This window comes from Cyprinus carpio, chromosome B11, assembly GCF_018340385.1.
Source record: "Cyprinus carpio isolate SPL01 chromosome B11, ASM1834038v1, whole genome shotgun sequence".
Lineage (NCBI taxonomy): Eukaryota > Metazoa > Chordata > Actinopteri > Cypriniformes > Cyprinidae > Cyprinus > Cyprinus carpio.
The window spans coordinates 7272133-7289248 of record NC_056607.1 but is presented as its reverse complement, the minus strand read 5'-3'; the positions used below and the strand labels follow the sequence as shown (position 1 = coordinate 7289248).

Sequence of the window (17116 nt, the reverse complement as noted above, 5' to 3'; positions counted from 1 at the left end):
ATAATGGCGTTTTCAGTTCACAAGAGTCAGCGTGTGTGTTCGTTAGTGTGTTTTGATATGTGGTATTGCTTGCCAACAACTGGCAAACCTGCATCTCCAGGTCTCTCTGGAGAATCAAGTGTTTGCGGGATATTGGAATACTCCATCGGGGAATTTGTCAGTGTCACACCAAAGCATCCAATTACTGGCAGGTTCAACAAAATCACACACAGATCCTTGATTTCAATTCAATTCGAGTTTTTTTCCTAATGGGCTTTGTAATTTTTCCTACATTTTCTTAGTTTTGCTCATCTGTTTCTTTTTGGCTCTAATCAAAAAGCAATTTGTTTTCTGCCATTTAGAGGTTCACTGGAGACTGTTTAGCCAACCATGAGGATGAAAATCATTATCGGTGGCTGTTTTAATGTCTTCCACAGAAGCAGTAGTTTGATTGTAACCTCTTTCATCTTCAGAGTATTGATTGCACGTTTGATGTCTTGGTGTTTTATTGTGTGTCAACAGATACTGATTGGTCCAGTATTTTTGCTCATTCTAAAGGATGTTGTTCATCTCTACCAAAATCTAACTACTACTATATGTAAGCCACATGATCCTTAAGAAGAATATATACACTAGTGTATGGACAAAAGTATTGGACCTCCTGACCAGGCACTCAATGACAATTGATTCTAAGTATATAGCCATCTGCAGCTGTAACAGCTTTCAATTTTCTGGTATTTTGGAGTTTTTTTTTTTTTTTTTTTTTTTTTTGCCTGTTCATCCAGTAGAGCAAATGTGATTACAAACACTGATGTTGGGTGAGAAGGCCCGGCTCTGTTCCACTTCATCCCAAAGGTGTTGCGTGGGTTTGAGGTCAGGGCTCTATGCAGTCCAGTCAAGTTCTCCCACAACAAACTCATCCAACCATGTCTTTATGTCTTGCTTTGAGCACTGGGGCACAATCTTGCTGGAATAGAAAAGGACCTTTCCCAAACTGTTCTCACAAAGTTGGAAGCACGGCATTGTCTGAAATATCTGAAGCATTATATAGTGTATAGTGAAGCATTAAGATTCCCCTTCACTGGAAATAAGAAGCCCAGCAAATCCCCTAAAAACGGCCATCATTCCTCCTCCAAAAAACTTTACAGTTGACAAAGTGCAGTCAAGCAGGTGATGTTCTCCTGGCGTCTGCCCAAACCCAGATTCACCTATCAGACTGCCAGACAGAGAAGTGTGATTCATCACTCTACAGAACTCCAGAGTCCAGTGGTGACGTGCTTTATACACTCCATCCGAAACTTTGCATTGTGTTAGTGATGTGAGGCTGGCATGCAGCTGCTCAGCTTTGGAAACCCATTCCATGAAGCTCCTGCTACACAGTTATTCTGCTGATATTAATGCCAGTGGAAGTTTGTAACTCTTCAGCTGTGGAATCAGCAGAGGATTTGCGACTTTACGCACCATATGCCTCAGCACTCAGTGACTCTGCTCTGTGACTTTACATGGTCTTCTGCTGGGTTGCTTTTGTTCCTAAATGCTTCCAATTTTCAATAATACTACTTACAGTTGACTGTAATGAAATTGAAAGCAGGGTTGAAATTTCACAAACTGTCTTGTTGCAGAGGTGGCGTCCTGTCATAGTATCACATTGAATTCACTCAGGTCTTCAGAATGATCTTGTTTTTTTTATGTTTGTGCGCTTGATTTCTCACATCTGTGGCAATGGGAGTTATTGAAATGCCCCAGTTCAATAACTAAAGGGATATTTCACCCCAAAATGAAAATCTGTCATTAATTACTCACCCTCATGTTGTTCCAAACCCATAAGACCTTTGTTCGTCTTTGGAACACAAATTACAATATTTTTTGATGAAATCCGAGAGCTTTCTGACCCTCCATAGACAGCAAGGGTACTACCACATTCACGGCCCAGAAAGGTACCTGGAACATTGGCAAAATAGTCCATGTGACATCAGTGGTTCAACCGTAATTTTATGAAGCTACCAGAATACTTTTTTGTTGGCAACAAAACAAAAATAACGACTTTATTCAACAATTCTTCTCCCCTGAGTTACAGTCTTTAATTTTTGGGTGAACTATCCCTTTAACCCTTTAGGTGCCAGGGTTTTTGGGGAAAAAATGCTGTGTTTTGACATCAAGATTTCAAAAGCTTGTGGCTTGAAAGGGCATAAAGATAGAGATCTACTGTGAATTAGAAAAATGCCGGGCATGACCGTAAGTTTATGTGGGGTGTAAATATGCTCATCTAATTTGCATATTATGACATCATCATGAGGCGGCCATCTCAAATTTCATAATATTCAGGAAATAGTAGATATTGAATTAATGTTTGAACTTATTTGCATATTTGTTTGTGTGTGTGTGTGTGTTTGTGTGTGTGTGTGTGTGTGTGTGTGTGTGTGTGTGTGTGTGTGTGTGTGTGTGTGTGTGTGTGTGGTTGTGTGTATGTCAGTGTGTGTGGTTGTGTGACTATATGTGTCTATTTATCCTCATTCCAAATGATCAGAAAAGAGGAAGCCAACAATAAAACAGGAGAAAGTACTAAATTATTACTATATTACTACACTATATAGTAAAACGCATGTGAACAGTAGCCTACTTTTTGATTACTCATCCGTAATATTCATGAAATAATAGATATTGAATGGATGTTTTAACTTATTTGCAGGTTTGTTTTTGTTTGTTTGCTTATTGTCTTTTTATTCTCATTCCAAATGATCAGGAAAAAAAAAAAGAAAAGAAAAAAACAAACAAGCAAAACAGGAAAACAGGAAAAACTAGTAAATTATTACTATATTACTGTGCCATAGTAAAATTAATGTGCCTATTTTTTGATCAGTTGACCAGCTAGCTGCCCAATCAGGTATCTAGGTGACAGCATTTATAGTTCTTGAGATTATGGTACCTCTCATTGCATGGCACAGCGCAGAGCGCACCTACTCACTGACTGCACCTGTACTGTCAGCCGGCGGCCCTTAGAGCGTTCGCGATCAGCAACAGCTCTCCTATGGACACTACGACCACGTTCAACCTTGCCACCCACATCCCCATTGGGCAAAGGGTCAAAATGATCACTTGTTTGTGCTTCGTGAACACTCTCGCCATGCACGGCGGCACCATTGCCGGGAGAAGCGCGATTATTACACGACCGATCATCATTTCCAAAAGGCCAATATTCCCCTTCAGAGTTAGAATCGGCGAATAACATTTGCAACACATCCTCACAGTACAACTTTTTATTAGCCATTTGGCGATTTTCTCTCACAATAATCACCATTTACTCGCATGCTATGAACTGAACTGCTTCTGCATCAGTGACACGGTAGCTCACTTGCTCTGCTATTTCCTCGAACACTTTGAATGGGAACATGATGTAATCTTGGTCTAGAATCGAAGTACTACATGTCTGCCATCTAGTGGTAGGGAATACAAATGAGATATTAAACCATATTAGGAACTACAGTCTATTTTATTAAGTATGACATCTTGTCGCAATTTTGCGACTTTGGCGCTTAGAGGCTTAAGAGCTGTGTCCCGATACTGTTGTCCCTTTAGTGTGTATACACTTGTAATGCAATAATATTTGGTGGCATAATGAATTTCTCAACATCCTGATCCTGAGCGAAAATACTCAGGATTCTCTATATTCAATATATAATAAAATATTCAGAATATTATCTATATTCAGTGTTGTTTTAGATGTTTTGAGACGTCTAAAATAGTTTGAGCTTTATGCTTAAAATTAAAAAACAAATCTTTTCTATTTTTCTTACTACACTTTCTTAATTCTCTGAAAATAAATTTTGTTGTTGTTGTTTTGTTCCACTTTTCAATAAATGTGTCTCTTTGTAAGGTCGTTAAGATATTCTGGAAAACACGCGAACCTTGCAGCAAGACCAAACTGTTGTGTTTTTAAACTATGGCCTTTTCACACACCTAGATTGAGAATAACCAGAGAATCTGGCCCAGAAAGTCATCCTTGGACACTGTGTGTATGAAAACTTCAGTTGCCATAGAGATTGCACATCCGCCTTCTCAAATTCACAAGGACTGTGACCAGTCAGTGTGGGAAGAAGACTTATAGGTTTCTAAATCGGTGAAATGGCACTATACATCAGTTCCATCTTGTATTGATCAAGCTCTCGGCATCGTTTCATCACAGACTTCTGTTCTGCAAATCACACGCTTTCACTGATCTCCCTCTATCACATTTGACCAAATCATGAACCAATATCAGCCAGCCCGATGAATCGATGTACTTACTGAGGCATGATGGTTATGAATCGTTTGTTACTTGGCAACTAGAACCCACACACACAGGTCAAAATACAAGTATTTAAAGCGAGCCGCTTCCCAGATGGCTCTGCTCATCTGCGGAGGGTTGTGTGACAGTGGTGTGGGTTTCACCATGATACTGTACATGCAGATACACAATGTGAGCGAGCCAGGCCCCTCGACTTGTTCGGCCTGATATGCTATGTGTTGTATTGTGTCACGGCTCCTGGCGCTCTGAAGCATGGCAGATCCCAGCATCGACTTTCACATGTGTATCCCAGATATAAGGCACTTTTGAAATCATCAGGTTCCGTAAATAAATGGTTTATTACAGTGGTTCTCAATTTTTAATAATTACTGGATCCCCCTAATTTCTCAAACCATCCTCGTGGACCCCCCACCTACATTGTTTTTGTGTTGTCGGTTTTTCTTAGCTTATTTGGAGTGCTAAGAAAATTAATCTGGATAATAAAAAAAAAATGTTTTAGAATTTTTGTAATGATTCTATGGACCACTAAGGCTACACGTACCCCTTTGTTGAGAAACACTGGTTTATTGAGTTTAAAAATCACTTTGTGCATTTTGTCTCCACAAGTTTGGTGACCCTGCTGTTTGATCTTAAGAGGAGCTGACACAGACAAAGACACTCGCTCCACTTGAGTTTTGCATTGTCCAGGGTTGCATACGGGTGATGGAATTGGCGGCTGAGTTTAAACAAGTGTGGCATGTGAGCCTCCCACTGTCCGCTGCCCACTCGCCCCAACCTTCACCGTTTAACTGGAGACATAAAAAGTCATGGATACAGAAGAAACCTCCCTCTAACCAGTATAGGTGTTTGCTTTAAACACTTTTCCTCTTTCAATTCAGTCAAGAGTCTGGAATGATTGTAGAGGACAAGGATGGACAGTTGTGTGGTCTACAGATGGAGATGTACCTGTCTACCATTATTTGCACATCTGTTAATTATCTTAATTATCTTTCAAATGGACTAAGGATAAGTGGCAGGGTCCATAATTAAAAGTGGAGCAAATCCGAGCAAATCATAGGGCAGTACCTTTATTAGGATCTGAAACATCACATGGTTAAGTTGGACTGTAAAAAAGCTAGTCTAATCCTCGCTTATGTCAGAGAGATGAGTTAAAGAGATAGCTCCCTTTAACATGAAAATTCAGTCAGTATTTACTCGCCCTCATGTTATTCCAAACTGTTCAACTAACTTTCTTCTGTGGAACGCAAAAGATGATACTTTGAGAAATGTATCAATTGTATTTGGGATTTTTCCACCTCTTTTTTTTTTTATATATATACTTCTATGGAAAATTCATTAAGCATCTTAGAAAAAACTTATGATTATCTATTTTTAAAGACACAGATCAACTTAAAATTAAAATGCTGCTTTTTTTTAAATCCGTACAATAATGTTAATAGTATATAATGTTTTTAGACCCCATTGACTTTCACAGTATGAGCAGAAACATTCTTCACCTTTAGGATGTCATCTTTTTGTATTTTACTGGTTGGAACAATATGAATGTGAATAAATCATGGCAGATTTTTCATTTTTAAGGGGAACAGTCCCTCCATATGGTGACACAATTCTTGGCATTAAGCCACCAAAATAGAAATATGAGGATGTTTTTTTGTGACATATATTGTAGAGTTTGACTTGAAAGTTGGAGACAGAAACATGTCATATATGATGCTGAGAGAAAAAAATGGCCTGGTTGTCATGCATTTAATTGGAATAAAAATACATTTGTATAAAAAAACAATGCAAAGTACAGTTTAATGTTCAGTAAGAACTATTATGTGGCTGGGGATTTTTCTAAGTTCTCTCACTGTTGGCAGAAAGTTAGCAGATCTTCGACAGATATGTTTCATTATTTTATTTCTGTAAAAGTGTGCAGCATCAGCATGCTCTTTGTCTAGTCCTGTGCCTACTCCCAGTTACCACTAAATTTCCTAGCTCTGCCAATATTGTTTTCCAGCTTCCCCATGCCATTCCTGCCGGCATTGATTTCCATAACACAGCTAATTGGTTGCTGCTGCTGTGTGCTTCCTGTCTTTACCTTATCACACACTCTGCTCATACTGACATAATTGGTCAACTGAGCCATGTTTACGAAAGTTTCATGATGCGTGAAATCTTCAGCACATGTTAAAGGTTTAAGAGAGCTGTCGTGAATTGAAGGTAATAGTTTGGCTAACATATTCCCCAGTGTGCATCTAACAGCTGACAGGAAGGCAGGCAGGCATGTGAGCTATAACGATTTAGCGGTTGCATTGTAATGTGCTTCAGCCTCCCCTGGCTTTGATACACATTCAGACAGATCAAGTTGCATAATGAATATTTTACACATGCCTGCACTGCATGCATGTATGAAGATCCTGCCGTGCACTGGGCGAAATGGTTTTTGCCTGCACCAGCACTCTGCTCTTTTATTCTCTTAAAATACTCAACAGCTTAAGAAGCGTATTAGTGTGTTATGTGCTGATAACGTTAACGCGTATACGCGTTTTGGGGTATTTTCTCCTGATAACCCCGAAAAGAACTTAAATTACACTTTCAGTTTTGATCGTACAGAGAAGAGCAATACATCAATCGAATCTGTAAAGGGTCTACTTTTTTTTGTATACACACATAATAACAACAAAACTTTGTGCACTTTATAAAATAAAGATAACAAACAAGGAGTGCTGTCTGCAGCCTTTGTCTGCGCTGATCTTCAGATACAAATGCGTCATTAAAATGAACTGTAACTCAGTGAATACTCAACGAAGAGACATGAGAGATATATCTATAGAAAGCCTGACATGTCTACTTTTAAACTAAACGAGTGCTGCTGAAAACAATATTCTGTGATAAAGTAATCCATATGAAAACACCCCGATGTCCGTTTTTTCACGTCTTCCTTCATTATCTTCTAATGCGACCACGCCCCCGCGCCGAGCGCGCTTTTGAGATTCAAATGTTTCACTGAAGCGCGCGGCTTTTGAATACACCCACACAACAGAAGACAACGCAGCGAGATTGTTCTTCAAGTTTTTATTATTTTACTGTTTGCTTCGCAATGAGAGGAATAAAACATAATTCACCCCAAAAAGATGTGATTGTGGTTGAGGATTTGAGATTTGGATTTCCTCAGAAAAAAAGATTGAAGCACTTTATTCAGCAGAGATCATAAACATGAGTAAGTCTCTTTTTATTTATTTATATACTTGTACTAGTTTTCACATAACGTGTAAACATTTTTACTAGTTAGACTTTTTCCAAAGACTTTTTCCAAACTATAATTCCTGACTAAATGTATAATCAAGTGAAATATTATGAAGTTTCAATAACAATATACACTACTATACCATTCAAAAGCTTGATGTAAATAATATAAATGTAACAATAAATGTAACTGTAACAAATGTAACAATCATTGCTGTTCTTTCAATTTATCCCCCCTAAAAAACCTAAAAAAAATATTCTCAGCTCTTTTCAACATTAATAATAATACTAATAATAATAATAATGATAATAAATAACAATAAATGTTTTTTTTAGTAGAAAATAAGATTGTTAAAAGGATTTCTGAAGGATTTGTGTGACTGGAGTAATGATGCAAAAAATTCAGTTTGAAAGTCAGCTTTGATTGTTCCTAATAAACTGTTTAACTGCACTCACAAGTGAATATTAAATTATGTTGTGGGATAATTAAATATATTCTAAATAAACTACAAACATAAAATTATATACAGTTATTTTGTCCTCACATTCTTTCTTGTAACTCATCCCTCTCAGTGACACAGCTGACTGAATGGCTCATTATGCAGCTCATTATGCAGGTCTTTGTCTTCTCAGGTGTGAATTCATGATAGTTGACGCCTACTCGCATATGACTTTTACCAACAAAAAGTGTCTTAGAAAATTTAAATCAATATATTGTTTTCTGTAAGTGAGTAAACAAGATGATTTTCACATCATTAAAAAAAAAAAAATTCTAGTCTAAAAGCTCCAGTTCTCCAAATTCCTGGGAACCAATTTTCTATATGTGTTTTATTGCCTTATTCAAGTGATTTAACATTTTTAGTTTTTCACTAACCACGCATAACATTTTTTTTCTCAAAAACACAATCATGTACATACATGCTGCTCACATATTATTATAGCCCAGTGTGTGCTGATTACAGTGAGATTAGACTTTAGCCATTTAGATATTTATAAGAAACTGAAAAAAGCACAAATGTCAGGGCATGACAAAACTTCTCCACAACCCAAAATACTATTCTTTATCTATAGCTTAAAGCTGTACAAATAAACCTCTTGTTCTTGCTCTCAATCTTCTGTCTTATTCTCTATCTATAGCTTCGATTTAGTGAGTTATACTGACATTGCAAGAAGTGTACATAGTGCAACAGTGAGCACTTATTTTAACAGATTTGGTTCTGGAATTTTCGCTATTGATTTTCTCCATAGGCATTCAAATAGATTTTTAAATAAAAACCTTAACCTTAAAGATGGTTCACAATTAAAGTACTTCAAACTCAGCAAAAGACAAATGTACAATACTGAGTATTTGCCATATCTTATAGAATTGACCAAAAACGCCAGTACAGAAGAAAAGAACTGACTAGAAGTAAATTATTATGAGTATAAAATACTAGGTATTGGAAGTTTATTGCAAAATATATGCACTCGGAGAGACTTAAATACACCGTTTGCAATGCTTTATGGGAATGGCTGCTCACTTCTGAACTCTTTTCCTCAGATTTTGGTGTCATTTTCTGATTGATGGCTCTCTCTCTTTAGGATTGTGGGTATTGTAATTGTTTTTTTGTTTTTTGTTTTTTTTTTGTTTGGTTCTGCAATTTAACTTTTAGTTGTTGTTGAAATCACATTGACTTTTACAGAAGAATGTGTTTTTACATAACAATGGATCTCATAACAGTGCATTCTTGAAAGACTTTTTTGTTTTTTTAAAGAAGAAAAAAGAAGACCATTAAAATGGTCAAAAGTAACAAAAGCTTTTATATTGTTACAGAAGCTTTAAAAAATCCTGTTCTTTTGAACTTTCTATTCAGCAAAGAAAACAAATGTATCCGTTTTTTCACAAATATATGTAATCTAACATGTATTTCTTGAGCAGAAAATCAGCATATTAAACTGATTTCTGAAGACTGGAGAAATTATGCTGAAAAATCAACTTTGCATCACAGGAATAAATTACATTTTAAAACATTTTAAATTATAAAAAGATTTCACAGTATTACTGTTTTTGCTATGTTTTTGCTCAAATAACTGTAGCCTTGGTGACTTCTTATAAAAACAAATAAAAATCAAAATAGAAAACAATGAAAAATTCTTATAAATACAAATAAAAATCTTACCCACCCCAAAATTTTAAATAGTAGTGTACGTTATTTCTAAACCCGTGGAGAAAAAGAATATGATATAATTTCAAAAGTAACACATCTATTTCAAAGCATTTGCAGCTTAGCCATGTGCAATAAAAACAGAGCAAATATTAGTACAAACGTTAAAGAATTATCAGTGCAGACCAGATCCTCCCACACTCCCTCTCTCTTTCTCGATCACATTCCGTGTGTCTGTATTCTGTCTTTCAGCCGTTAGCTCCTCCCACCCTCTCGTACTCGTTCACTCATGCTCTGCCTCTTTGTGTCTTGCGCTCTGAATGCACTTGTAAGTTTAATCTCCGCTAAGGAGGAGGAGGAGGAGTGCCAGTGCATTTGAGGTATCTCAGTAGCTGTCAGATACAGTGCTCACAGAAGGAGACAGGAGAAGACATCTTATCCATTGCATCAGTTTGTTACTTTATGTTTGAAGTCTGCTTTGTGTGTTGGCGCTCCCAAGTGATCTGAAGCAGTGAGCTGAGATTGCAAAGAAACCAGTTAGTGTGTTTGGATATGCAGCATCTTTGATCGGAGGATCTGAATGCAAAGAAAAAGCGCTGAACCTTACAAAGGAAATAAATTAAGACCTTTCTTATGTGAGATGGGAGCTGTGCAGGTGGTCTTGAGCAGCGGGCTACATGATAATCAAGCGTTGAACTTCATGTGCCGGTTGGGGAAGCACTGAAATGAGTCGCAAGCATCGCTTTATAAGCTCTTTGCCTGTCTAGTTGAGCGAGTCAAGCTTCAGTTTGATCAGCCCTCCTGATATTCTCAGAGCACGAGTCCCAGCGCATTGCACAGTCCAGCAGGACCGAGGAACCTTTAAATTTGCTCTCCAGAGGATCTGGATCTGGCTGACTTGGCTTTGTTTCTTGGAGACACTGTGCACTCTTTCATTGAATTTTTTCTGTGATAACCGTGCATCCTCTGAGACAGGATGCAGGTGTCGTTTGTTTGCACGGACCACCGGTCCATGAGCCGTAGCACGGATGACAGGCTCAATCGACAAAACGCTAACAGTCCAAGCACTGGTACCCGAAGCAAGTTTAAAGCTGTGGCCATGGTGGCAAGGAGCCTCGGGCAGCTTTCCGTCCAGAGCGTCCCTTCTTCAAGTGACCAAAGCATGAGAACTGGCATGAAGTATAGGTAGGAAAATTGAATGAAAATTAAAATCCTAAAATAAAGTTTGTAGGATAATATCCGATATTGTGAAATGTTTTGTTTGTGGTAAATGTAGGGATGGGTATGGTTAAGGTTTTAACAGTATAACTACTCTAACAGATACTGCTTATCGATTTGGTACTTTAACAGTATTCTTATATTTTATATATATATATATATATATATATATATATATATATATATATATATATATATATATATATATATATATATATATATATATATGACAAATTAAGAGCTGAATTAACATTGCTTTATATTCTGAAATATAAGATAAATATTTAATGAAATGAATATAAAACATCAATTTGTCAATGCACCAGTGTGCAGGCATTTTTAGTGTTTTATACTGTACATAAGATAAGATACAGTAAGAACATGAACAAAGAAACAAAGTAAAACAAACAGACAAATACACTAAAACAAATGAAATGAAATAAACAGTGCTTTAATTTTTCCATGAAGGTCTACTAACATTACTGTTCAGGTAAGTAATTAAGTATTACAAGTAAATTAAGTAGTTACCGTTTTCACTGTATGTATTGATAGTTTAATGCTTATTAAAGCTATAATGTAATTCAGATTAAGAGCTGGGAGTGATTTTGTCTTTGCATTTTGTTGTTTGATTAACTGATGGCCCAAGCGCAAGTCTGTCACTTTAAGACAATATATTGACACACATCTGATTTTCTCCCAACTGCTCTCATCCACTTAAGACATAAAATGTGTTTAAGTAAATACTCTTGAAGCTGGCCATCCTGACATATTTTGTGTGTATTTGGACGTGCCAGAAGCTCAAAGTGTAATTAGCATGTCCATTTTGGAGCGCGTCGTGTGAACACATTTCAGCCTGGGGAACAGTTTCTCTTGTGCGGATTGTGCTTTCAGCGTTTTATTATGAAACATGTCCCGCAATTTAGCAACAGTATAAGATGGCCATTTTTCAACAATTACCAATTGTGCTGATTCTGCCTTTAAGTTTGGGTTTTAGGGAGGAACGAATGTGCACCGCTGTGAAGGGAAAAAAGTTGCGCTAGAACAAACACGGCTATAATCAAAATAAAAAAATAAAATTAGCTTAATAAAACAGCCACAGGCCTAAAGTGTAAGCAGATGTTTGAATGTTTAGTTCTCTCCTCTATCATAATTAAGCAGGGCTTTCATGTTGCGCGTGCTGAAGCTCCTCCACACACACGCGATCTCGCGTTTCTGAATTGTGAATAGTAAAATTGCATCAAGACAAATGTTTGAATATTATTGCATATAAAAACAGCTGGTGACTCTTGTGAGATAGAATTGGCAAGATAATGTATATTTAGCAATAATAAATGTATGTTTGTTTTCTTAACTCTGCAGTACTGATAGCAGAACCGTTAACGTCAGAGCTTATCGATACTCCAGTCTTTCATAATTTAGCCCCTGGACCAATTAAATACTGGGTTTCGGTACCCATCCCTAGGTAAATGTGTATGTTATTAGATTGTTTTAATGCTAAAATATTATTTGTACACAATTTAGGGGGGAAAATGTAGTGTTCACATAATATTGACAGTGCTGAATTATCTAGCTCAACAGCATAATAATCAGTATATGCTGGTGCATATATGCATTTCTGCTATTGCAACAAAGTTCTTTGATTGCATATAATGATTTCAGCCCCATCAGTTTGACTATTACTCTTCAAATCATTCTGTAAATTGCACCTTTAACTGTTGAAGAATAATGAATACTCTTTCTCAATCATTTTAACCCAATTGAGCCACTGGCAAACTAGATTCATATTCTTGCAACTGCTATCACTTTTTCATGAAAATCCCAAAGCTTTGTGTTAAAATTTACTGCTATTATGCACAGCTGCTGACATATCTGTCTCAAAATCGTTCTCTTAGATGTTTATAATATATAATAGTATTATATAATTTCATTATGTAATTTGATGCATTTTATAATTTATTTGTTTAATTTTCTATATTTCAAACGTAACGTTTTCTGCATTCGTTAACAACAAACCTGGAAGTATTTGTTAATTTACATAATGACTGCTAGAAACACTGCCAGATTGCTTTCAGCTGTCATGTTCATTTGCAGAAAAATCCTAATAACAGCTCTTAATGGAGGCGTGTGATCTTTCCTTCCTGTTTGAAATCAGGATTCCAAAATGATTGTTGTCAGAGGCTCCAATTTATGTCAAGCTTAATATGCGCTTCTGTAAAGCAAGAGAGTTAGCTAGACCTTGATAATTTCATTTATTCATATATGCACTCATTATGAGTTACTTCATACAATGTCACTGTCTTGAGGCTTCATTTTCTTATTTTAAATAAATCCTCATTATGCTGGAACACATTAAAAAACCAAAGAGGAAGGTTTTTGCACAGCTTTTTTGATTAGAAGAAATGGTTACCATAAACTGTTTTCCAAGTGTCCATGTTTACATTTCACAGAAAAAATTAGCATACTGGTTTGGAATTATATTGGAAAGTTCCAAAAGCAATTTGTCAAGAGTCAGTAGTATTTGTAATATATTGTGCCATATTTACTAGGCTAGCTAGAGAAGAAGAGAAATGCAGTGAAGAGGCAGAAGTAATGACATAAGAGTGAGTAAACCTAACATAAATTGCATTTTTGGGTAAACTAGGCCTTTAAAATGAGAACGTCATTTGGGGACCTTCTTCCCATTGTTCTAAATTCTCTGAGGCAAGCAGTATTTGATACCCGTGCCTTCTGTTGTCTCGAGATTAAGGTCGTAGAGTGATCCCCACACCATGCCAATAGTCAAAGATCCTTCCGGCTCTTAGAAGCCCCCCATATTGACTGCAAGGTCAGCATCTGATCTTCTTCCAGAGGATGTGGGTCTGTGTGGATAAACTAGAGCATCGCTTTGAGCTGATCTTCTCTAATGATGCTCGGAGCGACTGAATCGAGCCCCACCAAATGCTACTGTGAATGTGTGCTTTTAAACATACAGAGAGTTCATGCTTATGTGATGAAAGACTGTGGGCAGTGTCTTGGAGTTTCTTTGAGGGTTTGTTTATGTGTGTTTGAGAACTGTGCTCAAATTCTCAGAGGAAGAAACAGCCCGGGAAGCACTGCTCTCTTGTCAGGGCGAGTTTCAATGATGTGCCATATTAACTCCCTAGAGCTATTGGTAGCAGAAGTGGGCCATTGCACTCAAGGTTCAAGAATCTGAAACTTCAGCACAGGAAGTTACATCACAGACCACTTTTAATGCGATATAATGAACATGCTATGAACAGAAAACAAGCTTTTGGCTGTTACACTAAAATAAAGGTTCTTTGTTGGCATCAGTTGTTCCATAAAGAGCCTTCAACATTCATGGAATCTTTCCATTGCACAAAATGTACTCTTTAGTGTTCTATTTTGGTTAAACATTGCAATGACAAACATATTTTTGTTGGAATAATGAGCACTGGTGAATAATGCTTATGATATCTTGTTGCATAAATATATATCAGTGTTGCTACTTAATATTTTGTGGAAAAAGTAATTCTTCATGATTTTTGATAAATCGAAAGTTCAGAAGAACAACATTTATTTGGCATAGAAATACTTTGTAATGTTATACATTTGTTTACTGTCACTTTTGATCAATTTAATGCATCCTTGATTGATTTTAAGTATAATGTTAAATTATAAATTAAAATAAGAAATATGGCTGCCACAATGAGAGAAAGAACAGTGCAGTAAGTGTAAGTCTTAAAAGTAAAGGTTCTTTATTTGGCATTCATTGGTTCCATGAAGAACCTTTACCATCAATGGAATATTTCTTTTGAACAAAAGGTTTTTATAGTGGTTTATTTAAAAAAATAAATAAAAACTATTATTCTTTTTAGAATTGTTTACACTTTAGGGGGAAAAAATGGTTCTTCTACATCATTGCTACAAAAATATCCCTTTTGGAACCTTTATTTTTAAAGGTAAAGAACTGCAGGTGAAGGGTGTTCATGCCACATTTTCCCATTCCTGGAGAAATAAATGTGTGTTTCAGTATGATTAGCTTTTACTCTGTGCTCCTTAAGGGACAAAAGTCTTTCCAGTCCTGTTTTCCGGGATTCACTCTGGCAGACCGGCACCTTTGTCTCACCTAGTGTAATTTTCTTTAGTCAGTTCCAATCACAATCTCATTCTGCCCAGATGAATCGAAGCAGACAGGGCCATTGTAAAGAGAGCGGACTGGGGGGGGGCTTTCAATTAACCAGCATCTTTCCCAGTCCAGGTCGTGCAGTATTACTGTGGTCGCTCTCTACAGTACGACAGACAAAGACATTGTACCGGTGGGTGTAGAATTGGGAACGATGCCATATCGTAGATTGATGTCGCTTGACATCTCTGCCTTATCTTCTCCACGCTCTCTGTGGAGATGCTTCAGTTTAGCTGTGTGGACAGATTAAATGGCTCCGGTCAGGATTCAATTAATGATTTGAGTAAAACAGGCTTTGATTTTGTGGAGGAGATCCTATTAAGCTAGGTGATGCAAAATGGGCTGCAAACCTCTTTATTTATATCTGTCCTTTATTCTGCAAAACAAATCTGTTTAGATGAAAAATGCAAATGGAATACAAGTCAATATAAAATGTGTTTGCAACCCAATTTCATATATGCATATATATATATATATATAAATATATATATATATATATATATATATATATATATATATATATATATATATATATATAACTCAGCATTGGTGCAAAAACAAACGTATTTTATTGTTGGAATTACACATACAGATGATTCATGCTTTTGAAGCTCTGTGACCATTAGCATTATTAAAATTGATTGGAGCTGACTGGCTGCAGGTTGATTTCAAAGATTTCAAAGGTTAGCACAACATAATGGCTATCTGTTTCCAAGAACATAGATTTTAATATAAAAGTTTCCCTGGAAACAATCTGCGGTGTTTATAAAATGACTTGTATATCTGACGTTCACCAAATGCACTTAAATAGCATCTGTGAACCATAATTGGAAGTTCTGAACTCAAAGTGTTGAGAGATGTAAGATGGTGCAGTAAGCGTTAAAGTGTTAAGGCGTTAAAGAGTAGGCGTGCTGAGAGATTTTATTGCACTTCTGGATCTCACTATAACTGATACTACCTTCAGTTTAGACTCACTCCCACATTAAATAATGCCTGATGAATGTTTGTGAGAAACAAACTGCAGCCTTTGCTTCTACAAAGCCACACAATAGCACTATAAACGCTCCGTCTCGCATGTGCATTTCTATTTAAGGCTTGAGGAGAGAGTATGTGTAACCCTTCACTCTGATAAGGCTTTTTTCCAGCTTCTGAACTGAGGATGGATGGCTGTATGTTCTGCTCTCTGTGCGGTGCTGATAGCTTTTAATTAAGGTTTGCATGTTTGCGCTTTAAGAACAGCAAAATGTCTGTTTTCCTCGCGCTCTAGGAATAGATTTATTAATTCCGGCTGGGCTCTTCCATAAATAAATGCTTTTATTAGTCTCCATGATAATTTATGTTGTGTTGATGGTGTGGACTGCATCGGTTTGCCTAGAAATGGTTTGAAACCTTTAGCTGTTTACCTTTTTTTTGTCAAGCTGTACTCCTATTCAGAGAGACAAATCTGAATAATTTGAACGTCAATGAGGAAATATGTATTCATTCAATTATAGTTTACTTTTTTAATGTACATTTCTAGTCTTGAGCAAAATTTATTAGTGCACAGATTTTTTTTTAAATAATCTTTCATCAAAACATTTTGAATTGCTCTGCCTCTGAAAGGATTTTCATTTTAGCTGACGTCGCCAAGGGTGCTTAAGTTTCAGCCAGAGGGTTTCAGCAGTGTTGCAGACAGATACTAATCAATACTTCATAGTACAGAAGTAAAATGGGCTGCAAAGAGTTTCACATTAACTTTAGATTACCTGGGCATTTTGCTGGTGGTGAGCAACTGAGATTAACTGTTAAAAATAAGACCGTTAGAGTGAATGACAGTATTTTGCTTGTAAAACCTGCTATGTGATCATAACTATGTTAGTTCAGAAGTTTGAGCAAAAGAAAAGTTCTGATGAGCAAAAGAAAAAAAGTTTTTTTTTTTATTAAATTATTTAAATAACATATCTAAAGAACACTTTACTTCGATGCCACAGCAAAAACTAGTAATATATAGGGATGTAATGATTCACTAAACTCACAATGCGATACGATTCATTACTGATTTCAGTTTTCTCACAACAATTTTGTCCACACTAATACATTTTCATTTGAAAAAGCATC

At 36.5% G+C, this 17116-nt stretch overlaps 1 protein-coding gene across 7 annotated transcripts in view; it reads left to right on the top strand.

Moving 5' to 3' along the window:
• Positions 1-17116, top strand: part of kcnab2a (potassium voltage-gated channel subfamily A regulatory beta subunit 2a) — a 137817-nt gene that overhangs the window by 84275 nt on the left and 36426 nt on the right. Inside the window, exon 1 of one of the 7 annotated variants that reach the window (XM_019080035.2) lies at positions 9526-10821. The exons of the other annotated variants lie outside the window; for them this stretch is intronic. Coding sequence (XP_018935580.1) covers positions 10613-10821 — 209 coding nt within the window. The 5' untranslated portion in view covers positions 9526-10612. Of the gene's footprint in view, positions 1-9525; positions 10822-17116 lie in introns of those variants that run through there. 7 annotated transcript variants of the gene reach the window in all.